At 37.3% G+C, this 13587-nt stretch overlaps 1 protein-coding gene across 2 annotated transcripts; it reads left to right on the top strand.

Annotated features, from left to right (window-relative positions):
* LOC138758790 (cold-inducible RNA-binding protein-like) lies at positions 1-12673 on the top strand. 2 transcript variants are annotated; one of them, XM_069928179.1, is made up of 8 exons: positions 1-152; positions 2961-3065; positions 4473-4576; positions 4977-5109; positions 5561-5609; positions 5686-5759; positions 11384-11451; positions 12260-12673. In XM_069928179.1, exons 2-7 carry the CDS (start codon positions 2966-2968, stop codon positions 11386-11388), a joined length of 465 nt encoding a protein of 154 aa, XP_069784280.1. In that variant the 5' UTR covers positions 1-152; positions 2961-2965; the 3' UTR covers positions 11389-11451; positions 12260-12673. The 2 variants fall into 2 exon arrangements, with proteins under 2 accessions (XP_069784280.1, XP_069784279.1); XM_069928178.1 differs by lacking the exons at positions 11384-11451; positions 12260-12673 and adding an exon at positions 7671-8356 and having other exon boundaries at positions 2-152.
* Positions 12674-13587: the final 914 nt, after the last annotated feature.

Genomic DNA, 13587 nt, shown 5'->3' with positions numbered 1-13587 from the left:
ACGGCAAGGACGGGGAGATCGGCTCGCTGCGCCTGCGCAGTGCGGAGAAAATAGGTCGCGAGGACCGGGTCTTTCCTCCCTCCAGCTCGTCTCTGTCGGCACGGAAGAGGCGTTTTTGGGAGAGAATTCTCCATCAGACCAAACGCAGCACGGTGAGAGCGCAGTTGAGGAGTCCTTGGGGAGGAGAGCGCCGCCCTCGGGATTGTCAAACGGCCGTGTGAAATTTTAAGTTTCAGTTAAAGGCGCCTCGCCGTCGAGGCCCAGGGACTCCGGCCTGCCTTCTGTGGGTGACGCAGACAGAAACGATCGCAGTTTTATTGCCGCTCACGGTCGCCGCGTGGCCCATAACCTTGGCGGAGAATTCTTGGTCAACTCGGGAATGTTTGTTGGGGAGGATGGGCCGCCTCTGCCCGCCTGCTTCATGAAATGGCGGCCGGCCGCTAAGATGGCGGCGGGCATCCTCCTCCTCCTCCCCCCCGGCCTGAGGCGGCTGCACCACTGACCGTCCCCCGTCTTCTCGGGCACCTTTGTTTCACCCCGTTGAGCTCTTCTCTCTCCCCCCTCCTCCAAAAAAAAAGGCCTGACTTTGTTCGATTAAGGATTTGGGGCTTCAGACTTGACGAAGGGCGCAGGCCCGAAACGCTGCAGACACCTTTGATTGAAGTAAAAACGCCAAGCTGGAGAAAGTCAGCATGTCAGACAGTGGACCATTTACGGAGCGGAAACAGGCCATGTTGGCCTTTCGAGTCCGCACAGGTTCACTAGCAAAGATTAAGGTACATAACCAACGATTCGAGCTTGAGGCCTCCCTTCACCAAGTTGTCTGAAGGCATCTGATGTTCGGGCACCTGCCTACGACTTGCTCGTACCTTGGTGAAGACCCCCAAGCCCGAAATGGTGGCTGTGTTTCTTTAATACTTAACGTCCACAAACCGTAAGCAGACGAGTGTGCACTTTGACTGTGATGCTATCTGTAAACACAGTTTTACATTTGCGATCGATTTACCCAGTTCTTTTTGTGCTGTGTACTTTTTTTTGCATAATCAATTAGTGATAATTCTGCTGCGTCCAAAGGGAAAAGGAATCTCGGTTGTATGTGATATTTCTGACAATAAATCCGAATCTGTATTATCTGGAAACATACCCGATTGTTTGGCTTTGCAGGGCTTTGAACTTGGCACAGTTCGTCAACGATCAGGACTTCGAATCCTGTGCTGTCTGTCAGCAGTTAGTGCACTCTCCCCGTGTCAGCATGGGTTTTCCCCGGGGTTCTGGTTTCTGTTTGAAATGTGGTGGGTTAATTGGTGTAAATTGGGCAGCTTGGACTTTAGGCCAAAATAGCCTGTTACTGTGCTGTATGTCTCAATTGAAGTTAAATTAAAATAATTAACATTGAGTTGCTGGAGGAACTGGCGGGTAAGATACAGATGCAGGGTCCTGAAATGGCAACTGTCTATTTTTCCCATGTTCTTCAACCTGCTGAGTTCATCTAATTTGCTGTAGATTCCATCATCTGCAATCTCTTGGTTCTTTCCACTCACAATCCACTTTAAGTAATCTCTATGCCATTGGTGCTCAGTGATTAGTAAGGGATTGCCTAAGGTGAGATGTGAGTGGGAAGGGAAGGTTGAGAATCACTGCTCTGGACCCAATTGTTTTTGCTTGAGGAAAAATTGTCATTGGCCCATTTCCTGTGGAGTTGTGAAACTACACATAACGAGTCAATTAGGTACAATTAAAACAGTGGTTTTCGAACTTTTTCTTTCCACCCACACCCCACCTTAAGCAGTTCCTTACTAATCACCGAGCACCTATGACATAGGGAATGCTTAGTGGTATGTGAATGGAAAGTAAAAGGTTGAGAACGCTGAGGTAGAAATAATTAGCTATCCTTCCTTGATATTAGCTATTTGTATCTGCCCTGATCCTTTTTGCCTTTTGGCTTTTAATGATTGATGGTCTGTGAGTTTTTGTCACAACTTGAGATAATTTGGATCCACTGAAAAATAGCTATGTTAATTTGATTTGAATTGAAATCATAAAAGTAAAGAGAAACAGCTTACTTGCAGAATTCTTTAAATTAAGGTCAGTAATCATATTCAGCTGAATGGCATTGGACTGCTTATTTATACAACCATGGTATAAAGATGAGGGGTTAGTTGGGAAACTGCAAAGATGTTGATATCCAGCCTGAAGCAATATTCAACTGTTTCCACATAACCAAGCACAAAAGCTGAAGACCAGCTAACCATGACCAGGATACTGATGTTGCCCAACAAAATGGATCAATATCAGTTAACACATTAAAAGTATCAAAAACTTAATAGCACTTATTTCCTTAACTTGTTTAATTGAAAATGACATGTATTTCAATAATTTTGGTTCTTGAATTGGTTTTTAATGTTTGTTATATAACTGTTTAATTCTATCTAAGCCAATTTAAAACTGCAATTAAAAAGTATATTAATATGCAATTATTTCTCATTTTGTTCTCAAATCTTTTTATAGACTGCAAAGCAGTGAAATGTATTTTAAAATGGGGATAGAGTATGCAATTGATTTTAATATTTGATTGTTTTCCTAAGCAGCCATTTTGAAAATTTTGTTAAATCATTTAAACTGGAAAGTACTACTGTTCTAAAATGAAAATCAGTTTAACCTGTTGACAAACCCAAACACAGATAGTTTACCTGCAGTTGTTTTATTTACTGGTATTACCTGGTATGATTTGCAGTTGCATAAGTATTTGCAGGAATTGAAACCCATCACTGTTAAGTTTTAAAAATAACAAGCTTATTTATGGTACACAATTTTTATTAGTCCTATTGGTGAAATAAAGTAGGTTAAATGGAGCAGTAATAAACTTTTTTTTGTTTTGATTGCATTTTAATGGTTATAGTTGGCATTTTTTGAACTGAACTTTAAAATGTATTTATCCAGATTTTTGTCTTCCTCTCCAGAAAAAATGTCTGATGAAGGGAAACTTTTTGTTGGTGGGCTAAACTTTGACACAGATGAACAATCTTTGGAACAGCTATTTTCCAAGTATGGTGAAGTTCGTGATGGTAAGGTTTTTTGTTTTTCTTGGACAGTTTTAATGTAACCATTCCCTTGGGGTGGGGGGTGCAGAGAGAGCAAATATTAGCTACCAGGAATTGGGATTCTCAATGAATTTGGCATTTAGATGTAAACTGCTTGCGATAGCAAGGTTGGTCGCTAGATAGCAATTGTTGTCTTTAAATAAACCCCCAAATCAGCAAAGTATTTTCTTAGTAGTTACTTTTGGATTTAACATCCAAATACTTGGTTAATGGGTCTTCTCCAAAATGACCAAGTCCTAGCACCAAGTAACATAACATAATACAGAAAAGATTAATATCTGTGTTCTGAATATTCAAAGCCCCATAATAATGAGCATTGGTACTTGGCCTGTTGATTGCATATCCACTGGGTAGCATGGCAGGAAGTAGAAATAATTAGCTATTCTTGCTACATTGTACTTGAATCCTGAATCAAGTGTATGCATGGTGGGCTGGGAGATGCAAATACAAAAAAAATTGAAAGCAATTGCTGGAGCATAATGTGTACTTAAGAGGTGACTGAAATCATGATTAGTGAAAGAAAGGGAGAGAAATAACCCCAAGTTTTAAGCCAACAAGGCTGAAGCACCTGTAATTAATTAACTGACAAATAAGATGGCTTGGGACAAGCCTCAAAAATTTTGTTTTTAATTGAATGGATTGTGGCTAGGACAGATGAAACTGAATCAGTGGATGAGCATATTTACTGTGGACCTAACTATCGTAGGACAGAATTGGGATATCCCACACTTGCTGGCTAGTTTGAGGACTTGTATATGTTGCATAGCTTCAATAGAAGTGATTGTCAATTTTCAAAGCAGCAGATTTAACTGGCCTCCTATGATGAAACTGGCAGCCTGCCTTCCTATGGGACAGTGACAGCACATTATTGCAGGCAGGGTACATTTTAGTTTTTTGCAAGACTAATTGTTTGAATTGAAAATTTACAGTAGCTCATTTGTTTGTCCATGTGCCCATAAGATGGGCATTCATCACCTGCAGTTGAATTTTGAATTTGAAAATTATGATGGATGCTGCATTGTAAAGAAGTGCACGAGGGATACTGTGCTGGGTAATATTAGAAATGAGTGGCTTTGATGACTATAAAAAAGGCATCTGTGCAATGTGTTATTGTTCTCCTTTAGCAAGTGGCCAGATTAATGATTGAAATATCTTAAATATTGTTCTGATGGAAGGTTATTTTCTTCTAATGGGAGATTGTTGAATTGTCAAACCATAAATTGTATCCAGGGTATGCTCCTTTTTAATTGCAGTGCTAGTCTAAAATCACTTAATAAATTCCGTACTATGTTGCTCAGTTTAGCAATTTTAATTTCATGTCTTGAAAGGTAAATTCTAATGTTGTTTTCTTTTCTCCTGGAACATATTCAGTGCTTGTGATCAAAGATAAAGACACACACAAATCTAGAGGATTTGGTTTTATAACTTTTGAAAATCCTGATGATGCAAGGGATGCCATGGCCATGAATGGAAAGGTATATATATATTTCCAGCTAAGGGTCAGTTAAAGAATAGGTAGTAGATGCAAGTTACTCAAATTGAAATGTTCTAAATATTGAAAAATTAACGTGAAAGAATTTGCATAGTAAAATGGTGCCTTGTACACTATTACATCAATCTATCAAATTATATGTATTCCAAATTTCTTTATTGCTGTAGTCTTTCACATTGTGAAATAAATGGTCCACTTATCTGCCTTCTGGTGTTTCCATATCTTCATTATTTTCTACTCCACTTTCTTGCATCTATTAGCAGATGATGCAAAGTAATACTTATTTTTCATTGTAAACCGTGAAAAAACATTTAATTCTTGGGTGTTATTATTGAAAGTGCTATATTCTGAAGATGATTCTTAATTCTTTTGATGTATGTCAGTCGGTTGACGGTCGGCAAATTCGTGTGGACCAGGCAGGAAAAGGCTCAGGGGGTCGATCTCGGAATTACCAAAGTGGCCAGTCACGAAGTTACGGATTCCGTGGAGGAAGAGGTGGCCGTGGATTTTACAGAGGTGATTTACTGTGATGTAGACTGCTGGTCTGTGACACTAGTTTTGCAGTCTAAAAGGCATGAATTCAATATTGCTGTTAGTTTGAAATTGAAATTGGTTATCTTGTAACTTGTACCTGCTATAAGGTGTTGTAAAAGTCCAACATACCTGCCAGACCATAGACAACTCAGTTTTGCAACACATTTTCACCTCCATATCCTTGAGTCGCTCAGTTTCAAGGTAATAATTACATTATCAATGTAAAACATGATTCCTTAAATAGAAAGTGGGTTCTGGCATTGAGCACTCTGCTCTACAGAATTCTGAGAAGAATTTTGTGGTTCTGCTTATCAGATTGTTATCTTGTGGATGGATCATTGTGTATTACAATTTGATAATCTGGTTTAATTAATCCAGATGTTAAATTTCTCCCACTTAATTGAAAACCACTAACTTGATCAATTTTCCATAGATGGTGACAGAAGTGGACGAAACAATTACAGAAATGACTACTATAGTAGGTAAGTATTTACTTCAGACTCATTTTAAGGCTTGTTAGTTTTGCAAATGCTGAATAAGATTTTGTTTAAATTCTAGAAGTCAAAGCTCTGGCATGTATGGCTATAATAGTTCGTCTGGAAGGTCCTACCGGGATGATTATGATAGTTATGGTAAGTATATTTATAACATCTCAAAAAGTAGGTTACTGTTATCTGCCACCAGACGAATGAATGCCTGATCAAAGTTTCTTTGCATGATGTTTGCATTATAGTAATAGGCTATATCCATGAGCTTCCAGTGCGGTTGGAATTTAGCACTGAAATTATTTTAAGTTAGTAAAGTATAATGGCAGTGGTGTTCCTTGACTATTAAATCATCTATTTAAGATCATTGGCAATTTTCCTGTCATGCCTGTTTCCTTGTTGGAACTCTATTGAACTTTGTTTTGCATGTCCCATTCTGTTCACTGTCTGTACAAACTACAATAAGATGATGGAAGTCTTTTTCAATGTTCTTTTGCCTTTTTCCAAAAGTACTTTGACATCAAGTTGTAAATGCAACAACTTTTTCCTTTGTCTGACCTGGATAATTGTATGCATTGAAGCCATTCTATTTGAATTGTAAATTTGCTATTGGAAGGAGTTACCATGGAAGCTTCCGTTGCTAATTTAGTGACAGTGCTGTCAGTGCTAATATTCTTTCATTGGAAATTCAACAGCTGTACTAGTCAGATTTCCAATTATGTGTGATTCCACTTCATGCAATCACACTTGGGTTTTTGGAAATGCATCCCTCTAAACTGTAATTGGAAGTTTAAGAAAGATAAAATACATCATTCCTTAAGGGCTGCTCAGGTTTGATTAAAAATAAATCATCGTACGAAGAGGAGTTGAGAATTCTAGCGGCCAAACCATATTTAGGATTGCTACACATGATTTGGTTTTTAAAGAATGGAAGAGCCAATATTTTGTAAAATAAAAATCTCAGCTCAAGTTATTTATAATTTTTAAATATTTTTTAAAAAGGTACAATAGAAAGTACTAAATCTAAAATGTAAAATTCAGACATAGGGTATCTTTATCTACACTTTTAACTTGTTTTTTCTGCCTCAGAGTTCAATTTTCACAGTTGAATAAATGAGTATGCATGTTTATAGGAAAATACTTTTTTTCCAGTATTTATCACAGGATTCTGCTTTTCTGTAAATGTTCATGAATCCAATTCCATAATATGTAAACATCATATCTAATCAACATAATTGATAATAGAAATTTTATTAAAATAAAATTTTATTGTTTGCCAAAAGCTGAATATTTTGTTCGGTATGCATTTTATTTGTCTTTTAAGGAAAATAAGATCTTAAAAATAAATAAAAAATTTCTACCCCATTATTTTTGACCATAGGTGCTACTTGTAGCTGAATAATTTTTAACTGAAACTTTCTAGATAAATAACAGTATTGGAGTTTTTGAGCCTCATTAACTCACTGAGAGCAACAAAAGTTGAGTGTCAAAAATGATCTTTAACCTCTTCCACTGAATTTATTTCCCAAGTTAGCATGCAATTTTCAAAACTTATTTGATGTATAGTTAAAGTGCTCCAATAAAGCCTTCTATATGTTTTCTATTTTTTGAGTAAAGATTCTTTCACTTTAGCACCTCTTGATCTCTCTTCTACCTTTTTTTTTAAAAAAAAAAGCTTTATCATAGCTGAAGGAAGTTGTCTTATGGATTGTGCTATGTCTTCAATAGCATTTGTCATCTTTGGAGATGGGTGTTTCATCTGCTAGCTGCATTCTATCTCTTTCCATTCTGACCTCAAAGATTGGCAAATTTAACTAAAAAGCTTATGCATTAGACTTCCAATGGAATCTTGTGCCTGCTACCCACTAATTTAAAATGTGCTTGTGTTGGAGCTTTTTCAGTTCTGGCACCTAATGTAGTGTGTAGTTGATTAATGCAGTTGTACACAAAACAAATACCTGTCCATTGCATTTTTTTTATAAATCTTAAAATATGGAGAAGCTAAATTTAAAAATGTATTATGAATTCTTTACTTTGTCCCTGCTTCTCCTCCTCCAGCTACAAATGAATAATCAATCTCCTTGAATCAAGATCATCATCCTTTTGGCTCTTGAGTTTGGAACTACAGAAAGCATTTGTCTTCTGAACTTGTTGTCTGTTTAACATTTATCAAAATTAATGACAGTGATAACTTCTGACTTGAATGTGCATTTACTTTTAGGTCAACAACGACCTTCTGAGCCTATTTATTGCATTTTTTTAAAACTTTCAGGCCTACAGCTATAAAGATAGCCGTGATCATTTTTTTATCCTGTTGAAATCTCAATACATTTTTTCCCTTTTTATCCAGTGACTTTTTTTTAGCTAATTTTTGATGTTTTTTCTTTACCCTCTGCTGCCTATAATCAGTCTGAGCTGCAGAGAATTGAATATTAGTCTGAAATTTAATTATACACCAACTTTCCTGATGGTAAATCAACATTCAGTCGTTGTCATTGAAAATTGCAGTAGAATGTTCAAATCTGCTGGATTTTGAGTACGTTAACATGGAGAGTGTTTAAAGTGTTTAGAAAGAACTTTCAAAAATGCATTCATTTCTAATCAAATAATAGGCTTGTTTTTGGAAAATTATATGCCAATAAAGATGGTCATTTGTTCATGCTGTATTTCATGCTCAAGGATGAAACTTTTTTTTGTATAAATTTGGCTTTTTGGAAACTGATTAAAGAACCTTATGCAAAGATCTTGTTGCTTTGAATCCATAAATTTACAATGAATCCTGATAACTGAAGTCTGTGCAATCTGGATGAATAGTGACAAAGTAAATGAAGTTTCATTGATTCCTAATTTTTGCATATCTAATTGTAGTGAAAATTTATTACTTGGTACATAACAATTTGCCAAAGGTACTGGAAAGCTATGTAAAAATCCCCATAAGGCAGAATCAGAATAGAATCAGAATTTTATCATTAACAAGTCACAAAATTTGGTGTTTTGCAGCAGAACGATAGTGCAAACATTCATATAAACCACCTAAAAACAATAAAAGAAAAGTAAGGCAGTCTCGTTGGTTCATTGATTATTCAGGAATATGAGAGCAGCAGGAAAGAAGCTGTCCTCGTACAGCTGAGTTCTCATCTTTAGGCACCTGTACCTTTTTCCCGATGGTAGCAGAGTGAAGAGGATGTGGTCTGGATTGAGGAGAGGTTGCTTTTTTTTTAAGACATGCTCGATGGAGTGAAGTCTGGTGCCTGTGATGTCACAGGTCGAGTTAACCCTCTGGAGATTTTCCTTGTCCTGGGAGTTGCCAGAATGGTCTCCACAGTACACCTGTAGAAGTTTCTGAGAGCAATTAGGTTATGTTTTAGCTCTTTGCTTAAAATCTTTTTTGGAGAGATTCAGATTTAGAAATGACTAAGTAACCTTCATTTTGAAGCAGCGAGAACATCTGGAGTTGTATATGAGGAGAAGATGAGATCATACTTGTTCACTTTAGAAATTATTTTCTCTAGATCCTACCCTTTCTAGGCTAGAGAGAGAGAGTGAATTAGTGTTTTTTAATTAAAAGCAATCTTAAAATGATACATTAGTGTAGAAAGCCATTTTAGTTTGAACTAAAAATCACTGCTACTTAGAAATGCAGTTTTATAAATTGTGATGTATTTGGAGTATTGTGTGCAGTTTTGGTCCCCCAACTCCAGGAAGGATATCAGTAAGAGAGTGCAGAGATGATTTATTATGATGTTGCCTGGACTTCAGGAACTGAGTTACAGGAAAAGGTTAAACAAGTTGGGACTTTTTCCCCTGGAGCTTAGAAGAATGAGGTGAAATTTGATAGAGGTATTTAAAATCGAGGGGTATAGACAGTAAATGTAGGTAGGCTTTTTTTTCCCACTAAGGGTAGGTAAGATGCAAGCAGAGGACATGGGTTAAGAGTGAAGGGAGAAAGGTTTAGAGGAAACTTCTTCACAGAGTGTGGTGGGAGTGTGGAATGAGCTGCCAGCTGAAGCAAATGCAGGCTAAATATTGACATTTAGGATGAATTTGGAGAGGTTCATGGATGGGAAAGGTATGAAGGGCTATGGACTGGGTGCAGGTCACTGTGTCTAGGCTGAAAAATGGTTCAGCACAGACGAGAAGGACCAAAGAGTCTGTTTCTGAGCTGTAATGTTCTATGCAACTTAATGAATTATTACTGATTAACCATATTACTTTGAAGTAAAATTGGACTTGGTTTGCATAGCTGTCCAAGGAATTATCCTGGAGCAAAAGTAGCCATGTGACATTTGGGCATCTTCCAGCTTGAGGTGAAAATGCTACATCAGTGATTTACTTCAAAATGCTAAGGGTTTTTTTTTAAGTGGTTCTAGTTAATGAGACCTTGAATTCTTCTACGTTCTCTTCCCTTACTAAGTACCTTAGAATCCTATCTGAGGTACTTTCTGCTTGTGTTGACCTTTAAACCTGTGCAACAATGACTAAGATATCAACACATTACCTGTCAAAGATTTTCATATACTTCACAAAATCAAGATTTTTGGCTGGCTCTGATGAAAGTAGGTGGCATTGAAGAATGACGTATTCCTCCTGCAAAGACACTTCAACTGGTTATGACTAATGCACCAATGGATATAATCATAGCCTCGAGGTAACTCCTTTTGCTCTTGCGCTATGTCCACTTTCCCAATTTGTTAAGATGATCCATTTTACATGTTACTGGTTATGTGCTTGGAATAAATGAGTGGTTTTGCTCCTTGGGCCATTTTATAGGGGTGTTCTTCAAACAAAAGTTCTCCTTTTGCATGTAAATAGACTTAAATTAACCGGCTTCCATTGAATAAAGGTCAAAGCAAGATTTGTATGAAATTGATCTTGCTGACGTCCTGAAATTGTGATACTCAATGATATGGATGTTGAGGTCAACTACTGTTCAGTTGAATAAGGAGAATTTGTTGAGACATTTGATTCAAATGTTCCATTTCCTGTGTATAGCATGTTATTGCCAATGTTATACAGCAGAGGTTTCCAGACTGGTTCAAGGCCCTCCAATTTCAATCTGAGGCTGCTTCCCATAAGTGGCTTGTACTGTGTTTTAGAATCTTGTCATTGAATTTGGATTTGTTCTGTAAGTATATTGCTTTTTTTTTTGGCTTACCAATGTTAATTTTAGGAAGTTAGAGTGTGGGGTCTTTAGGGTTGAACATTTGCAAAATGACATCATGATTGAAAGACTGCATACTTGTGAGTTGGGTGCCTGGAGATTTCTTTACTATGCTTAAATTCTCTCCTCTTCTCCCTCCCCCCCCCCCCCCTCCAGTTGTATTTAAAACCACGCTACCTCTGAAGGTATTAATATAGGTTACCTTCTGCTCTCAAATGGACAAAGGTCCATGGGATTTTCAAGAGCAGTGGGGTTGTCCTTTTTTGCATATTCAACATTCATTGTTGCAACCCTGCTTGAGCAAGGTTGCTGTGTGTAGCAGGCTCCTACACTATACTGCTCTTTTTCAAAACTAAGTCCTAATGTGTTTTGGGGCATCCTTAGGTTGTGAAGTGTGCTGTATAAATAGAACGATTTTTAAAAAAATTGGAGGTAACTCTTTAATAAGCTGTACATCACTCCGAATTTGTAATATTTTTTAAAAATTGCATGAGAACTTGATTTTTTTTGTAACTTTGTAGTACATTAGTTCTTGTGCAAAAATTATTTTGCTTGTTTGAATACTGATGCACTTAAAATTTAAGATTAACACCACTTGTTCTGTTTTTAGAATGAAATAACCTGATGAAAGAAGACTTGTTTTAGTTTTTGGGAGTAATGAGGTCTCATTAAATTAATGTAAGTATTTCATAGTCTTAACATTTTTAATTGTAGTTTGAATTTAAACATTAACCTGGGTTTTGTAATTTATTTAACTGTATAATTTTCCATACTTCATATTAAAACTTCATATAAAGCATCAGAACTTCAATCTTTTCTATGCCATCAATCTACTCGTTTATAGATGACACTGTCAGCACAGTCAAGCAATTGTGCTTTTGGGTGCTGATCTAATTGTACATCAAAGAAAGTCAAATCTGTAGAACTTATTTTTAACATGGCAATTGATCCCTGAATTTTCTGTATTAATTCCATCAGCATAATTGGTTGGAATTTGGGAAGAGGACAATTTTGCTTTTGGGGAAAATTTCCCAAGTTACTAAACATTGATTACTATTACAAAATTTGATTGGTTTCTTTAAGTTGAGTCTTGCTCCAGGTTGGCACAAAGGTTCTGACGAGAGCAATAGTGCATGTAGTAAACTCCTTCAGTGATCTGTGTTCCATTCTTGTTTCTGGAGTTGGCTTGAGTTTGAACATTATTTCTGCAACTGGGTTTTGTCAAGGTGCTCCAGATTCCTCCCACATTCCAAATGTATGCAAGCTTGTAGGTTAATAAGCCACTGTAAATTGACCCCACTATGTATCTATGGTAGAATCTAGTCACAAATGAGAATGTGGGATAAAATATCAAAAGGTTTGTTTTTGACTGAAAATGGATGTTTTTCCTGTACTGTGTGTATGCCTATTTGTATTGAGTGAGTGAATTGATCTAGGTCAAAATGGGAACATTTGAAGCTTTTAATGGTCTATTTACTTATTTCAGGCCGACCCATCTGTTGGGAAGAAAAAGAAGAACATTTGGGGAAAAAAATTAAAATAGTTGATGTTTTTAGATAACTTGCAGAAGACTTTTCAATAAAATTGTGTCCACATAAATTTTCTTGTTATAAATTGAAGTTGGGAAGATTGCAAAACTAATTGTTTTCGCTAAAATGTGTAAGCATTTCCTAGCTTTAAAAAAAAACTTGAACTGTTTGTACAAACTTTGAATGTGATAAATTATTCCTTAATTCTTCGACATCATTCTTTCTCCTGAGATGTTCTCTAGTTGAATGTACCTAACCAAATTCTCATTCTACGTCACTGATTACTTTAGAAAACAAGAAAAATGTACTGTAAATGAAAGTATTCCTTGTTGTTTAAATGTATTTTCATTAAATGTTTTAGTTTATTCAAAGTGGTTAATGTTATCATTAAAATCATTGATATTTTTGATGAAATCTTAATGACAAAAGAAAATAAGGAAAAGTATGGCAGACTATTATAGGAAATCTGCCCAAAGCTCCTTCAGCTGTTCATTATGTATGAACTTGGACATGTTTTTCTTCCAAGCAATCCTTTTGCTACAAAATGAGGCCATTGCAAATTTTGGCTAGTCTAGAAAAATTCAGCAGTTGAGAGAATATGCAGAAGATGGCTACATACATGAGTCCTTCTTTGGCTTGGCTTCACGGACGAAGATTTATGGAGGGGTAAAGTCCACATCAGCTGCAGGCTCATTTGTGGCTGACAAGTCCGATGCGGGACAAGCAGACACGGTTGCAAGGGAAAATTGGTTGGTTGGGGTTGGGTGTTGGGTTTTTCCTCCTTTGTCTTTTGACAGTGAGGTGGGCTCTGCGGTCTTCTTCAAAGGAGGTTGCTGCCCGCCGAACTGTGAGGCGCCAAGATGCACGGTTTGAGGCGAGATCAGCCCACTGGCGGTGGTCAATGTGGCAGGCACCAAGAGCTTTCTTCAGGCAGACCTTGTACCTCTTTGGTGCACCTCTGTCTCGGTGGCCAGTGGAGAGCTCGCCATAGAACACGATCTTGGGAAGGCGATGGTCCTCCATTCTGGAGACGTGACCTACCCAGCGCAGTTTGATCTTCAGCAGCGTGGATTCGATGCTGTCGGCCTCTGCCATCTCGAGTACTTCGATGTTGGAGATGAAGTCGCTCCAGTGAATGTTGAGGATGGAGCGGAGACAACGCTGGTGGAAGCGTTCTAGGAGCCGTAGGTGATGCTGGTAAAGGACCCATGATTCAGAGCTGAACAGGAGTGTGGGTATGACAACGGCTCTGTATTCACTAATCTTTGTGAGGTTTTTCAGTTGG

The sequence above is a fragment of the Narcine bancroftii genome, chromosome 3 (assembly GCF_036971445.1).
Source record: "Narcine bancroftii isolate sNarBan1 chromosome 3, sNarBan1.hap1, whole genome shotgun sequence".
Lineage (NCBI taxonomy): Eukaryota > Metazoa > Chordata > Chondrichthyes > Torpediniformes > Narcinidae > Narcine > Narcine bancroftii.
This window is presented reverse-complemented; position numbering and strand designations above follow the sequence as displayed.